This window comes from Crinia signifera, chromosome 7 (genome assembly GCF_055691185.1).
Source record: "Crinia signifera chromosome 7, ASM5569118v1, whole genome shotgun sequence".
In the NCBI taxonomy this organism is placed as follows: Eukaryota; Metazoa; Chordata; class Amphibia; order Anura; family Myobatrachidae; genus Crinia; species Crinia signifera.
In genome coordinates this window covers 17408018-17421937 of record NC_139223.1, presented here as the reverse complement: position 1 = coordinate 17421937, position 13920 = coordinate 17408018, and the positions used below count along the sequence as shown (strand labels likewise).

General features: G+C 50.2%; 1 protein-coding gene across 1 annotated transcript; it reads left to right on the top strand.

Annotated features, from left to right (window-relative positions):
- Positions 1 to 674: 674 nt before the first annotated feature.
- LOC146019870 (E3 ubiquitin/ISG15 ligase TRIM25-like) lies at positions 675 to 13676 on the top strand. Its single transcript, XM_083152493.1, has 3 exons — positions 675 to 807; positions 11603 to 11726; positions 11832 to 13676. Exon 3 carries the CDS (start codon positions 11833 to 11835, stop codon positions 13396 to 13398), a length of 1566 nt encoding a protein of 521 aa, XP_083008619.1. The 5' UTR covers positions 675 to 807; positions 11603 to 11726; position 11832; the 3' UTR covers positions 13399 to 13676.
- The last annotated feature ends 244 nt before the right edge of the window (positions 13677 to 13920 follow it).

The window sequence follows — 13920 nt, the reverse complement described above, 5'->3', positions numbered from 1 at the left end:
GACACACCCCTGGCTCTCAGGAGAAGCTGCAGGCGTGTACCCAGCTTGTGTCAGAGCTGGGAGGGGCTGCATTAATGCCGGACACACCCCTGGCTCTCAGGAGAAGCTGCAGGCGTGTACCCAGCTTGTGTCAGAGCTGGGAGAGGCAGGGGCTGCATTAATGCTGAACACACCCCTCACTCTCAGGAGAAGCTGCAGGTGTGTACCCAGCTTGTGTCAGAGCTGGGAGAGGCAGGGGCTGCATTAATGCTGAGCACACCCCTGGCTCTCAGGAGAAGCTGCAGCTGTGTACCCAGCTTGTGTCAGAGCTGGGAGGGGCAGGGCCTGCATTAATGCTGAGCACACCCCTGGCTCTCAGGAGAAGCTGCAGCTGTGTACCCAGCTTGTGTCAGAGCTGGGAGGGGCAGGGCCTGCATTAATGCTGAACACACCCCAGGCTCTCAGGAGAAGCTGCAGCTGTGTACCCAGCTTGTGTCTGAGCTGGGAGGGGCAGGGCCTGTATTAATGCTGAGCACACCCCTGGCTCTCAGGAGAAGCTGCAGGTGTGTACCCAGCTTGTGTCAGAGCTGGGAGGGGCAGGGGCTGCATTAATGTTGAGCACACCCCTGGCTCTCAGGAGAAGCTGCAGGTGTGTACTTAGCTTGTGTCAGAGCTGGGAGGGGCAGGGCCTGCATTAATGCTGAACACACCCCTGGCTCTCAGGAGAAGCTGCAGGTGTCAGTGAGCTGACAATCAGATTGTGTGTTACTTATACAGACAGCGACAGCAGGCTGGGGCTGAGCTGGGAGAGGCTGTGCTCTGAGTCAGGTATATTGCAGCATTGCTTTTACATAGGATTCCTGCTGTATGTCGGGATATACTGGTGTTTGGGCCTTATCCTGGTTCACTTACAAAAGCAAGTTCTCTCTCCAAAGCACAAAACCATGTGCACTGCAGGTGGGGCAGATGTAACCTGTGCAGAGAGTTAGATTTGGGTGTTATTTTGTTTCTGTGCAGAGTAAATTCTGGCTGCTTCATTTTTACACTGCAATGTAACAAACTTCACCCCAATCTAACTCTCTCTGCACATGTTACATCTGCCCCACCTGCAGTGCATATGGTTTTGTCCATTAGAGAGAATTTGTTTTTGCAATTGAACCAGAATCAGGCCCTTTATCCAGTAGTACCTTCAGTATATAATATTAGGGTTGGGATCATTTGGTCTATTGCATTATGGTAGAAAGTCATTAGGTCGAATCCATTAGGTCGACATGCTAAAAGGTCGACATGACTCTAGGTCGAAAGGTCATTAGTTCGACAAGGTCATTAGTTCGACATTGTCTATGTCGACATTCACAAGGTCGACATGGGGTTTTTCACTGTTTTTTTACCTGAATGTCAACACAGTCGACATGGACACAGTTTAAAGTGCACTGCATCCCCTCGCATCGCTCGCTGCGCTCGCAATGCGTCGGGCACGGTGCCTCGCTACGCTCGGCACACTATTTTATTCTCCCACCACGCCCTAGTGGATGGTAGGGCATGAAATACCGCCTTTAGGCACATGTTGGCTCAAAAAACAGTGAAAAACTCCATGTTGACCTTGTGAATGTCGACATAGACAATGTCGAACTAATGACCTTGTCGAACTAATGACCTGTCGAACTAATGACCTTTCGAACTAGAATGATGTCGACCTTTTCCCATGTCGACCTAGAGTCATGTCGACCTAATGGATTCGACCTAATGACTGTCGACCATAATGCAGTAGACCAAATGACCGCATCCCATAATATTATTAGTACCTTTTTGGCTGAACTGTTTCTATGGGTCTATGAATCAGCTAGTCAGTATGTCTACCATTATGTTGGCTACTAACAGGAATGCTGGCCACACATCAGACCAACTTTCCTCCAACCATCCAACTAGTTGCTTGGATGGAGTAAAAATATGGTACTGGATGGGAACAAAGGACAATCAGAAATGTGCTCACAAACCCAGGGTAATGGACAAAAACAATCAGCCAAATAGTTTAAATCAAACAGGTCCAACTACACTACCGTGTCTGAGCGACAGTTTTTGACCTTTTCCAGATTTTGGGAGGGAATTCCTGAAGTAAATATTACATTTGTACCCATCCAGTACCATATTTTTATTCCATCCAAACAACTAGTTGGATGGTTGGAGGAAAGTTGGTCTGATGTGTGGCCAGCATTAGAGGGGGAGGCGAGGCGAGGCGACGGGAGGGGAGGAACTGAGTTCCACCACCTCTAATGGAAGGGGTAACTAGTTCCCTCTCCACCACCACCCTGCCCTGTAATTTTAACAGATAAGACTGTCCCAGCAGCTTCCTTTCTGGTGTATGTGCTGTCACGCCATTATAAGGTATTACTCTGTGCATTATGTGTGAGGGGCATTACTACTGTGGACATTGTGTATATACAACACTACTGTGTCACATACATGTATAAGGAGTACTACTGTGTGGCATAACGAACACGCTCACTACTGAGTGACATAATGTGCATAAGGGGGCACTACTTTGTGCTGTAATATGAATCTGGGGCACTACATTTGGTGTAATGTGAATGAGATTGTTCTGTGTGGAGTAACTTTAAATTGGGGGTACTATTGTGTGACCAATGCCCCTCTGCCAAAATTCCTGGAACTGGACCAGGCTCCCTAATTATGGGGTGGGGGGTTAGGCAGCATTGGCAAGGCCAATGGGTTCCACCACCGCTCCCGGTTCACTGGCTACTAACTAGTTACATAGTTTAGATTGTTATAAATTCTACTTTCCCTTCCTATTCCTTTACACACTTGTATTCCTGAATTACACAGGTTCTGTGGCTGACTGGCTTCTAACCTGCATGTCACCTAGCTATAATCAGCCATGTAACCTGTGTGTCCCAGTTAGCGTATAGTAAGCCAATTAAGGGCCAGATGCACGAAGCTTCAAAAGTGATAAACAACCAACCAATCAGGTGCAGTAGGAGCTGATTGGCTGGCTGTTTATCACTCTCCATTTTATCACTTTTGAAGATTAGTACATCTGGCCACAAGACGTACAGTAGTCCAATAAGCTGGCCATACACCTAAAGTATCATTGACCAATCTGTCCGGTTGTAACAACAATCTGTTAATATATGGCAGCATGTAACAATTAACTATTTGCTCCAGAATGCCAGAAAACTGTAATTTGGACAAATCAGTTAAAATTAATTTAACAAAGTATTCTGAGCATTTGGGATGGCTTTCAGTAAATGATCAATTGTCCTTTGCACCTACTGTATGTATTACCAGATTTTCATTCCAACCAGCCAGATTGGACAATTAATACCAGAAACAAGAACCAGTAGGCGCCTCCTGTATATCAGTATAAATTTATTACACAATTAACAATCACTAAATAACACACATAGAATAAAATAAAAGGTATTGGATAAATTGCATGCATGCACTATTCAATTAAAAGAGGGCCATATCAATGCGTTAGCATAAATGTGTAACAAATAGTTACCAAGTCCTGGATTGGACCAAATGGGACATTAGTAGCAGTCACTCCATGGGGGGTAATCCCAAATACAGTCTGTGTTGGTCGAATATTTTTTGTAATTCTCCCGGCGAGGGTAAATGCTGGAAAAAATGGAGTGGATCCCTCACAGCTGCAGGTGACCGTTTGGGGATGATGCCTTGGTCGCTTGGCTGGAGGATTGACACGGTCTCACAAATCTACAGTGTGTAGTGCGGAGTGGGTGGGCACACTTGACCAGTATGCCTTGCCTTGGTGTGCAAGCTACAGCAGCGGCCAGCAAGCCAACTGTAGGCTGAAGTACACAGTCTCCGGCGGGCGTAACTCCGTGTAGACTTGTGCTGCTGTAGGAAGCAGACTGGCTGATCACGGTCCTCTGTGTATCAGCGTCGGCAGGGGGAATACTCTGTGCTGCTTGTGAATGTCCGTGGGTTGGACCAGAGTGTACAAGGGGGATTTTTGCCGGGGGTATATGCTCCCAATCGACCCTTTGTGTCCTCAGTCTGCCGATAGTTAGGGGAAAAGCTCCTCTTAAAACCGGTTTCGCCGCACACAGGCGGCTTTTTCAATTCAGGAATGGGGAGCTTGCTGCTGTGGGTTGATCTTATACCCTCCCAATGATTGTCCACAGGTGTATTGGCTTTGTTAAGGCCGATCGTTGATGCCATAATGGCTGCAGGTGTTTTATAGGTATACATAAAAACAACAGCGTCCTTTTATCCAAAAGACATACAATAACATAAGTATATACACATTTCTATACGTATTTTACGACGCATAGTGCATGCATGCAATTTATCCAATATCTTTTATCCTTTATTTTATTCTATGTGTGTTATTTAGTGATTGTTAATTGTGTAATAAATTTATACTGATATACAGGAGGCGCCTACTGGTTCTTGTTTCTGGTATCTCTTGTATTGAGGGCGGCAACCCTCTCCCAGAAGGCAGCCACCTGTATATAAGCACAATACACCATCCCTAGCGCTCAAGTTTTGCTCTAGATTGGACAATTAATCTATAGGGGCTAGCAGGAACAATTGGAAACCATGGGGGAAATGTAAGGCCCACACACTAGAAGATTATCTTTCCAATCTGGCTGGTTGGAATGAAAATCTGGGAACAAATTACAATCGACCGTTTGCTCCCAAATGCTCCAAAATGGGGAAAAAGGCAGCCATCTGCATAAAGGCCCATACACACTAGAAGATATGGGCATCAATCTCGTTTAGAAAGGGGCTTCTGAATTATTTTGATGAAAATATCTTCTAGTGCAGTGGTAGCCAGCTCCAGTCCTCGGGAGCTACGAACAGTTCACATTTTCCAAAAAACCCAGCTGTATGGAGGAGGGGGGATGCAGAGTCTGTGCTGTATGGAGGAGGAGGTGGTGCAGAGTCTGTGCTGTATGGAGGAGGAGGGGGTGGTGCAGAGTCTGCGCTGTATGGAGGAGGGGGGGTGCAGAGTCTGCGCTGTATGGAGGAGGGGGGATGCAGAGTCTGCGCTGTATGGAGGAGGGGGGATGCAGAGTCTGCGCTGTATGGAGGAGGGGGGATGCAGAGTCTGCGCTGTATGGAGGAGGGGGGATGCAGAGTCTGCGCTGTATGGAGGAGGGGGGATGCAGAGTCTGCGCTGTATGGAGGAGGGGGGATGCAGAGTCTGCGCTGTATGGAGGAGGGGGGATGCAGAGTCTGCGCTGTATGGAGGAGGGGGGATGCAGAGTCTGCGCTGTATGGAGGAGGGGGGATGCAGAGTCTGCGCTGTATGGAGGAGGGGGGGGCTGCAGAGTCTGCGCTGTATGGAGGAGGGGGGGGCTGCAGAGTCTGCGCTGTATGGAGGAGGGGGGGTGCAGAGTCTGCGCTGTATGGAGGGGGGGTGCAGAGTCTGCGCTGTATTGAAAGGGGGGTTCAGAGTCTGCGCTGTATGGAGGGGGGGTGCAGAGTCTGCGCTGTATGGAGGGGGGGTGCAGAGTCTGCGCTGTATGGAGGAGGGGGTGCAGAGTCTGTGCTGTATGGAGGGGGGGTGCAGAGTCTGCGCTGTATGGAGGGGGGGGTGCAGAGTCTGCGCTGTATGGAGGAGGGGGGATGTAGAGTCTGCGCTGTATGGAGGAGGGGGGATGTAGAGTCTGCGCTGTATGGAGGAGGGGGGATGTAGAGTCTGCGCTGTATGGAGGAGGGGGGATGTAGAGTCTGCGCTGTATGGAGGAGGGGGGTGCAGAGTCTGCGCTGTATGGAGGGGGGGTGCAGAGTCTGCGCTGTATGGAGGGGGGGGTGCAGAGTCTGCGCTGTATGGAGGGGGGGTGCAGAGTCTGCGCTGTATGGAGGGGGGGTGCAGAGTCTGCGCTGTATGGAGGAGGGGGGTGCAGAGTCTGCGCTGTATGGAGGAGGGGGGTGCAGAGTCTGCGCTGTATGGAGGGGGGGTGCAGAGTCTGCGCTGTATGGAGGGGGGGTGCAGAGTCTGCGCTGTATGGAGGGGGGGTGCAGAGTCTGCGCTGTATGGAGGAGGGGGGTGCAGAGTCTGCGCTGTATGGAGGGGGGGGGGGTGCAGAGTCTGCGCTGTATGGAGGGGGGGGGATGTAGAGTCTGTGCTGTATGGAGGGGGGGTGCAGAGTCTGCGCTGTATGGAGGGGGGGGTGCAGAGTCTGCGCTGTATGGAGGGGGGGTGCAGAGTCTGCGCTGTATGGAGGGGGGGTGCAGAGTCTGCGCTGTATGGAGGGGGGGGGTGCAGAGTCTGCGCTGTATGGAGGGGGGGGTGCAGAGTCTGCGCTGTATGGAGGAGGGGGGTGCAGAGTCTGCGCTGTATGGAGGGGGGTGCAGAGTCTGCGCTGTATGGAGGAGGGGGTGCAGAGTCTGCGCTGTATGGAGGGGGGGTGCAGAGTCTGCGCTGTATGGAGGGGGGGGTGCAGAGTCTGTGCTGTATGGAGGAGGGGGGATGCAGAGTCTGTGCTGTATGGAGGGGGGGTGCAGAGTCTGCGCTGTATGGAGGAGGGGGGTGCAGAGTCTGCGCTGTATGGAGGGGGGGTGCAGAGTCTGTGCTGTATGGAGGAGGGGGGGTGCAGAGTCTGCGCTGTATGGAGGGGGGGTGCAGAGTCTGCGCTGTATGGAGGGGGGGTGCAGAGTCTGCGCTGTATGGAGGGGGGGGTGCAGAGTCTGCGCTGTATGGAGGAGGGGGTGCAGAGTCTGCGCTGTATGGAGGAGGGGGTGCAGAGTCTGCGCTGTATGGAGGGGGGGGTGCAGAGTCTGCGCTGTATGGAGGAGGGGGGATGTAGAGTCTGTGCTGTATGGAGGAGGGGGGATGTAGAGTCTGTGCTGTATGGAAGGGGGATGTAGAGTCTGTGCTGTATGGAGGGGGGGTGTAGAGTCTGTGCTGTATGGAGGAGGGGGGATGCAGAGTCTGTGCTGTATGGAGGGGGATGCAGAGTCTGCGCTGTATGGAGGAGGGGGGTGCAGAGTCTGTGCTGTATGGAGGGGGGGGGGTGCAGAGTCTGCGCTGTATGGAGGAGGGGGGATGTAGAGTCTGCGCTGTATGGAGGGGGGGTGCAGAGTCTGCGCTGTATGGAGGAGGGGGGTGCAGAGTCTGTGCTGTATGGAGGGGGGGGTGCAGAGTCTGCGCTGTATGGAGGAGGGGGGATGTAGAGTCTGTGCTGTATGGAGGGGGGGTGCAGAGTCTGCGCTGTATGGAGGAGGGGGGATGTAGAGTCTGCGCTGTATGGAGGGGGGGGTGCAGAGTCTGCGCTGTATGGAGGAGGGGGGGTGCAGAGTCTGCGCTGTATGGAGGAGGGGGGGTGCAGAGTCTGCGCTGTATGGAGGAGGGGGGGTGCAGAGTCTGCGCTGTATGGAGGAGGGGGGTGCAGAGTCTGCGCTGTATGGAGGAGGGGGGGTGCAGAGTCTGCGCTGTATGGAGGAGGGGGGTGCAGAGTCTGCGCTGTATGGAGGAGGGGGGGTGCAGAGTCTGCGCTGTATGGAGGGGGGGGTGCGCCCTGTAACAATGCCACTGCAGCAGAAGTGCTAGCTGGTGCTACAGGGGCACAGTCTCTGCATTATATCTGCAGACAGAGACCCTGTGCCCCTCCAATAAGGTATCTGGACTCTAGGTCACACCCAATGGTCGACAGTGAGTAGGTTGACACCTATGAATGGTCGGCAGGGTCCTAAGGTCAACTCAAGCTTTAGTTCGATCATGGGAAGGTTGACAGTCAGAAGGTCGCCACACGTTTCCCCCTTTTGCTGACATGTGCCGACAGGCGGTATTTCCTGCCCTACCTTCTACTAGGGCGTGGAGGGGAAATATAACAGTGTGCCGAGCGCAGTGAGCCATGTGAGCCGACACAATGCACTTAGACGGTGTCCATGCTGACTGTTTCGACATTCGGGACAAAAAGCATGAAAAACTCATGTCTACCTTTTGCCTGTAGACCTTCCTATGGTCGACCTAAATCTTTGTTGACCATTCATAGGTGTCGACCTAGTGATTGTCAACCTAATATACCATAACCCTCCAGTAATGTCCGCAGCCTCGGAGGAGACAGATGCTAGAAGTTCTACTGAATCTCTAGTGTCTGTCATTACATCTTTTTTACCTACCTGCTTGTTGCCAGGTGGTTCCATGCTTATTGCCAGGGAGCGATACCTGAAAGTGCCGAATTCCGGGAACCTACCCCCTGGCAATGAGCAGGTAGGTAAATAAAATGGATGTATGTGGGGGGAGGTACTTTTTTGGCAAAGGGGCACAACATTTCTAGTTACACCACTAATGGTAGGCCCATTGGTGTAGCTGCTGCCCCCCGGTGGTGGTTTGTGGGTGCTTCTATAAAGAGCTGGCATATTTACATTTAAAATGTGATGGGTACCAACAGCAATAGATAGAGATCTGCCGAAAGCCCTGATTGGCTCATGAGCTGGCACCGCCATATTTGAAATAGCCGTCAGGCAAAGTGACTGGTTGGGAGAAGCATGAGCTCTGCTCTCCTCCCCTCAGTGAAGGCCATTGGAAGGAGTGGTGATGGTATTAATCATCTACAGTGTCTAGGTCTACAATCATATAGGCAACAGGGTCAAAAGTTCAACATGGAAAAAGGACGCTGCACTCGGCACACTGTTTTATTCTCCCACCACGCCCTAGTTGATGGGGTCTAACAACTTGCTGGTGACCCAATGACCAGATCCCATTTGCACACCCCTAGTTTCTGCCCTGTAATATGGTAACCTTATTTGTAGGGCCCAGGGCCAGACTGGGACCAGAAATTGTCCCTGGCATTTTGAGCACACAGGCCCACCTGCAGAAGGCGGGACCTTTTGCGCGGCAAAAAAAAGGGGCAGGGCCTCATGGAGAGCAGGCGTATCATCACAAAAAGGAAGCCTTACACATTATGGAACACACTGTAACGCCCATTACACATTATGGAACACACTGTAACGCCCATTACATATTGCCGCACACTGTATTGCCCATTACATATTATTCCCCCAGTAATGTCCCTTACACATTATGGAACACACTGTAATGCCCATTACACATTGCCGCACACTGTATTGCCCATTACATATTATTCCCCCAGTAATGTCCCTTACACATTATGGAACACACTGTAATGCCCATTACACATTGCCGCACACTGTATTGCCCATTACATATTATGCCCCCAGTAATGTCCCTTACACATAATTCACTGGCCTGGATGGGAAGAGGGGCAGTAAAATGGGGGTAGGAGGGGCAATCACTTGTCTGGAAAAGAGGGGGCACTAGTATTGTACTGGCTGTGGGTTAGATTGGGGCAGTTGTCCCATTGGGTAAGGAAAGGGGAGGACAAGGTTGCAGACACTGGGGATGGGGAGTGGGAGTGGAAGCAATATAGGGGATTGTTTGTTAGAATGGGACACTGGGTTGGTGATGGGGGATTGCAGCACTGACTTGGCCCAAGCACATTACAGTTCTGGCTGCTGCTGCTTGGAGACAGGTGTCACTTCTGACTCTCCTGCCCTCCTTGTTGGTGTGGTGCAGCTCGATGTGGAGAAGAGACTCCTCTTGCCTGAGAGGCTGCTGGATGCGACGGTTCTCTTCTCAGTCTAAAGCTCCCAATCAGCGTGTGGGGGGCGGGTGCCGGTGGGGGATGCGGGACACAAGCATCTCCACTCTGGCAGTGCCGGGGGTGGGCAGACAGCAGTTCCGTTTACCGCCAACAGCAGCGCAGGGGGTGTGCGGTCTGGCTTACTACCGCGGTTTTATTATTTATGCCAATTGCGGCTCGCTGTACAGTACGTAAGTTCCGTACCGTAAGAGGTGGCCGCAAAGATGAGGAAGTAACAACAATATTTATTATTTTTATAATGGGAAGAAAAAAAACTTTACTTCTGGCTGCAGCATTGGACTCCCCCAAGTGGACATCTGAGTGTCCCTCTGGTTACTGACTATGTTCAGGAGAAACACTGCTGGAGATGGTAAAACTAAATCCAAGGATGCAGCCGCTGGCTTTATGCACAGGAAATGCATAGCCACTGTGAGACGCAGTGTACATTCTAACTAGAGGGTGCAGGTGCCTGAGTAGTGTCGGCAAAATCTGACCTGAGCTCCCTGACTCTTTTTGGTGCTGGTCAACTTTTGGTGATATTGTCCTAAGATAGGGGACGTTTGGAATATGGTTTTTCAAATTACCCCAAGTTGTAGATGGAGGGTGGATGCTGTTTGACCATGTGTATTGGCTGCTTAATTTAATTGATCTACCAATTTCGGTACTTATGTATTTATTAGCAGGGTGCCCATTACGTAGTTTGCCTAGTGGTGTATTGAGATACCAATACACCACTATGCTGGCTACGTAAACTACGTAACTGGAGCTGTGCTAATACATAATGTTTCATATCCCCACTATCCACGTCATATCCCCACTATCCACGTCATATCCCCACTATCCACGTCCTATCCCCACTATCCACGTGGCCGTGGAGTTAATTTTATAAAGTGTGGTGAGCGCAGCGAGCCACCGAGCAAGAAGCGTGGCGAGGGGCAACGTATCCGTGTCCCCTTGCTGCGCTCACCACACTTTATAAAATTAACTCCATGCCCACGGCGGCAGCATTGCACTCCCCCCTCCTGTGTGCGCCGGTGCCAGATCCCCACTCCCCAATGTATGTAATTAGCGTAGTGCCGCTGGGGGAGCAGGGAAACCATGTGATGCTCCCCCAGCGGCAGTACACTGCATTACGTACACCCGCCGCCCGCCCTTCACCTCCATCTCCGGACTGATGTGCCCCGCTGCCGTCCTTCACCACCGGCCACCCAGTAAGTATAAAGGCAGATATTAGCCAGGCGCCGTGCTAATACACAAGTGCCCCAATTTCTAATGAGGGAATCCATTTTGTCGGACCCCCACCCCCAATATTTGCATGGGTTTAATAGAGTACATCATAGATTTTGGCCAATATTTGGGGAGTAGACCTTCTATTAATCATATTCTGGAGATTAAACTCCCTATGCTCCTATACGTACATTAACATGGCCTGTGCCATAACACCCCTTATCATGTTATACCCCTTTCTTTTCTTTATTTTACCCCTTTTACACTACAGCTCTAAAACGGTATATTGCCGTTTTTTTTTTTTTTTTTATATATATATATATATACGGTTCAAGAAAACCGGTAATTCAAAAAGGGTAAAAAGAAGAATCCCACACGGTTCAGACCAGCTGCCATTTACCAGGGAATGGGTGGTGTATTACTGGTGAATTACCGGTTTTGTACCTTTCACAATGGGTTCAATGTGAAAGCTACAAAAACGGTAATTAACCAGTAATATACCGTTTACAACACACAGTGTAAAGGGGTCTTTATGGCTCAGGCCCATTTTAAGTCCTGTTTACAAATACCGGGTCTTTACCCGTTTCTGCAGTGTTAAAGCAGCATTTTATATATTTTTCTTTTTTTTCTGTCATTTCATTGTGGGTTTTTTTTTCTTTATTTAAAAAAATGCACTGATTTGTTATCCCTTATTTTATTGTTACTATTGAATTGATTCTTATCAAATATTAAATATTAATGCTACAAAAATAAAACATATGCCCATTCCATCTAACGCTCCTCCTCCACATCCCCAACAGCTGCAGAAACTCATTCACCTGACGTCGTCTGACATCGCTGCACCATATCTGCACTTTTCGCAATGCAATCCTGAGCCTTCACAAATCCAAAAACATTTGAGCGTTCTGCAAATATCACCAAAATGTAAGTCTCTGGATCAATAGTGCCAAGTACTCCTGCTCCTGTCTCTTAATGCACACAGCTGCTCCTCCTCCCTTACCGTTCACTAGTTTCATTTTTTTTTTACAGAATGGCGTCTGTGTGTCTGAGAGAGGAGCTGAGCTGCTCCATCTGCCTGAGCCTTTATACCGACCCCGTATCCCTGACATGTGGCCACATCTTCTGCCGGGACTGTATTGTGCGGGTGCTGGATACACAGGAGGGGGCCGGGGGCTATTCCTGTCCGGAGTGCAGAGCAGAGTATCAGGAACATCCGGCATTGGAGAACAACAGGAAGCTGGGTAACATTGTGGAGAGTTTCCTATGTAGTCAGGCAGAGTCGGAGGAGACCCCGATCTTCTGTACATACTGCGTGAACGCTCCTGTGCCGGCTGCAAAGCTGTGTCTGCAGTGCGAGATGTCCCTGTGTGAGGAGCACCTAAGGGCACACAACAAGTCAGTAGATCATGTGTTAATTGAGCCAACGTCATCACTGAACAACAGGAAATGCCAAATTCACAAGAAACTTCTTGAGTACCATTGCCGTGAGGATACTGCCTGCATCTGTGTCTCCTGCTTTGCAATAGGATCACACAGAGGACACCAGGTGCAGTCACTGGATGAGGCCATGAAGTCCAAGCAGGAGAAGCTGAGGAACCTCCTGGAGAAACTGACCATAAACAGAGCATGGGCTGAGGAGCAGGTCCAGAGTCTGCAGGATCGCAGGACAGCGGTACAGGAGAAAGCAGCCGTGGTCACAGGGAAAGTCACTGACTTATTTAGGGACATCAGGAGGAACTTGGACGTTCTAGAGGGGACAGTCCTGAGTGAGGTCTCCAGACAGACTGAGAGGATTTCTCTGCAACTCTCTGATATGATCCAGCAGCTGGAAGCCCAGAAGAACAAGCTGTGCGAGGAGATGGGTCACATTGAGGAGCTGTGTAATGCAACTGACCCACTAACTGTCTTACAGGACCGAGAATCGGACACCTATGAGAAGGAAAATACCCTAGAAAGTGATGCCAGAAAGTCTTATCCTACGGGTGATCTGGACGAGTGTCTGATCTCGGTGACCTTAGACTCAGGTTTATCTGATATTCTGACTGCTGCAAAGCGAGTGTCCTGTATACCTGAGGTAGCAGATCTGTTACTTGATACAAACACAGCTAATCGTCATGTGTCTATATCAGGGGACTTAAAATCTGCATCTTCATCCAATATAGACCTAAATTACCCACAGAGCACCGTGAGGTTCACCGTTTATCGTCAGGTCTTCAGCAGTGCAAGATTTGTCTCAGGACAACATTGCTGGGAAGTGGGAGTCAGCACATCCAAGTGTTGGCGGGTTGGAGTGGCTTATACTGGTATGGAGAGGAAAGGAGATCAGTCCATAATTGGATTCAACAGCAAGTCCTGGTGTTTGCGTCTGTCAGATAAAGGCTACTCAGTGGTGCACAATTCAGTGTCTAGTACCCTGCAGCTGGAGCCCCCTGTGCAGGCAGTCAGAATATACCTGGACTATGAGGCCGGGCGTCTGTCCTTCTACCAGCTGTGTGACCCCGTCAGACACCTGTACACCTTCTCCGCCACCTTCACTGAGCCCCTGTATGCTGCTTTTAGGGTAACTAATGATGGCTGGGTTAGGATTAAAAGCTAGATACATTCATGAGGTAATAATACAACATCCGTCCCCATGACCTTGGTGTATTGTACCCCTGCTGGCTAGCTGTGAGTTTCAGACCCTTCCATGTGGTAATAGCTGATAGCTGTGCAATGTATTGGTACTGATCTCTGCTCATGACTTTAGGAGGTGCAAGCAGAAATTCAATTGTGGCGTTACTGCATTTCCTGGTTGCGGCTCAGCCCATTTTTTGCTTGCAATGCATTTGAATTGCTTGTTTTTTTCTGTTCTTTTTAGTCCTGCTTCTATACCTCTGTATTCTATCCTAAGCGGAGAGACCAGGAAACTGTATTATACAGGGGCAGTGGATATGACACCTGGGTCAGGAGGAGAAAGGCAATGACGTCAGTAACCATTGCAGGAGGGCGTGTAGAAGCCTGAGAGCTAAATGCATCTGATGGTGGCCTCTGTCTGAGATCTACCAGCACTGTCTGTATAGAAGGACGGAATGTATAGGTTACATGTATGTATGGGGATAGGACGTTACCCCTGATAATT

Excerpts from the sequence above, each read along its gene's own strand:
- LOC146019870 (XM_083152493.1), top strand. The coding sequence starts at position 11,833 with ATGGCGTCTGTGTGTCTGAGAGAGGAGCTGAGCTGCTCCATCTGCCTG.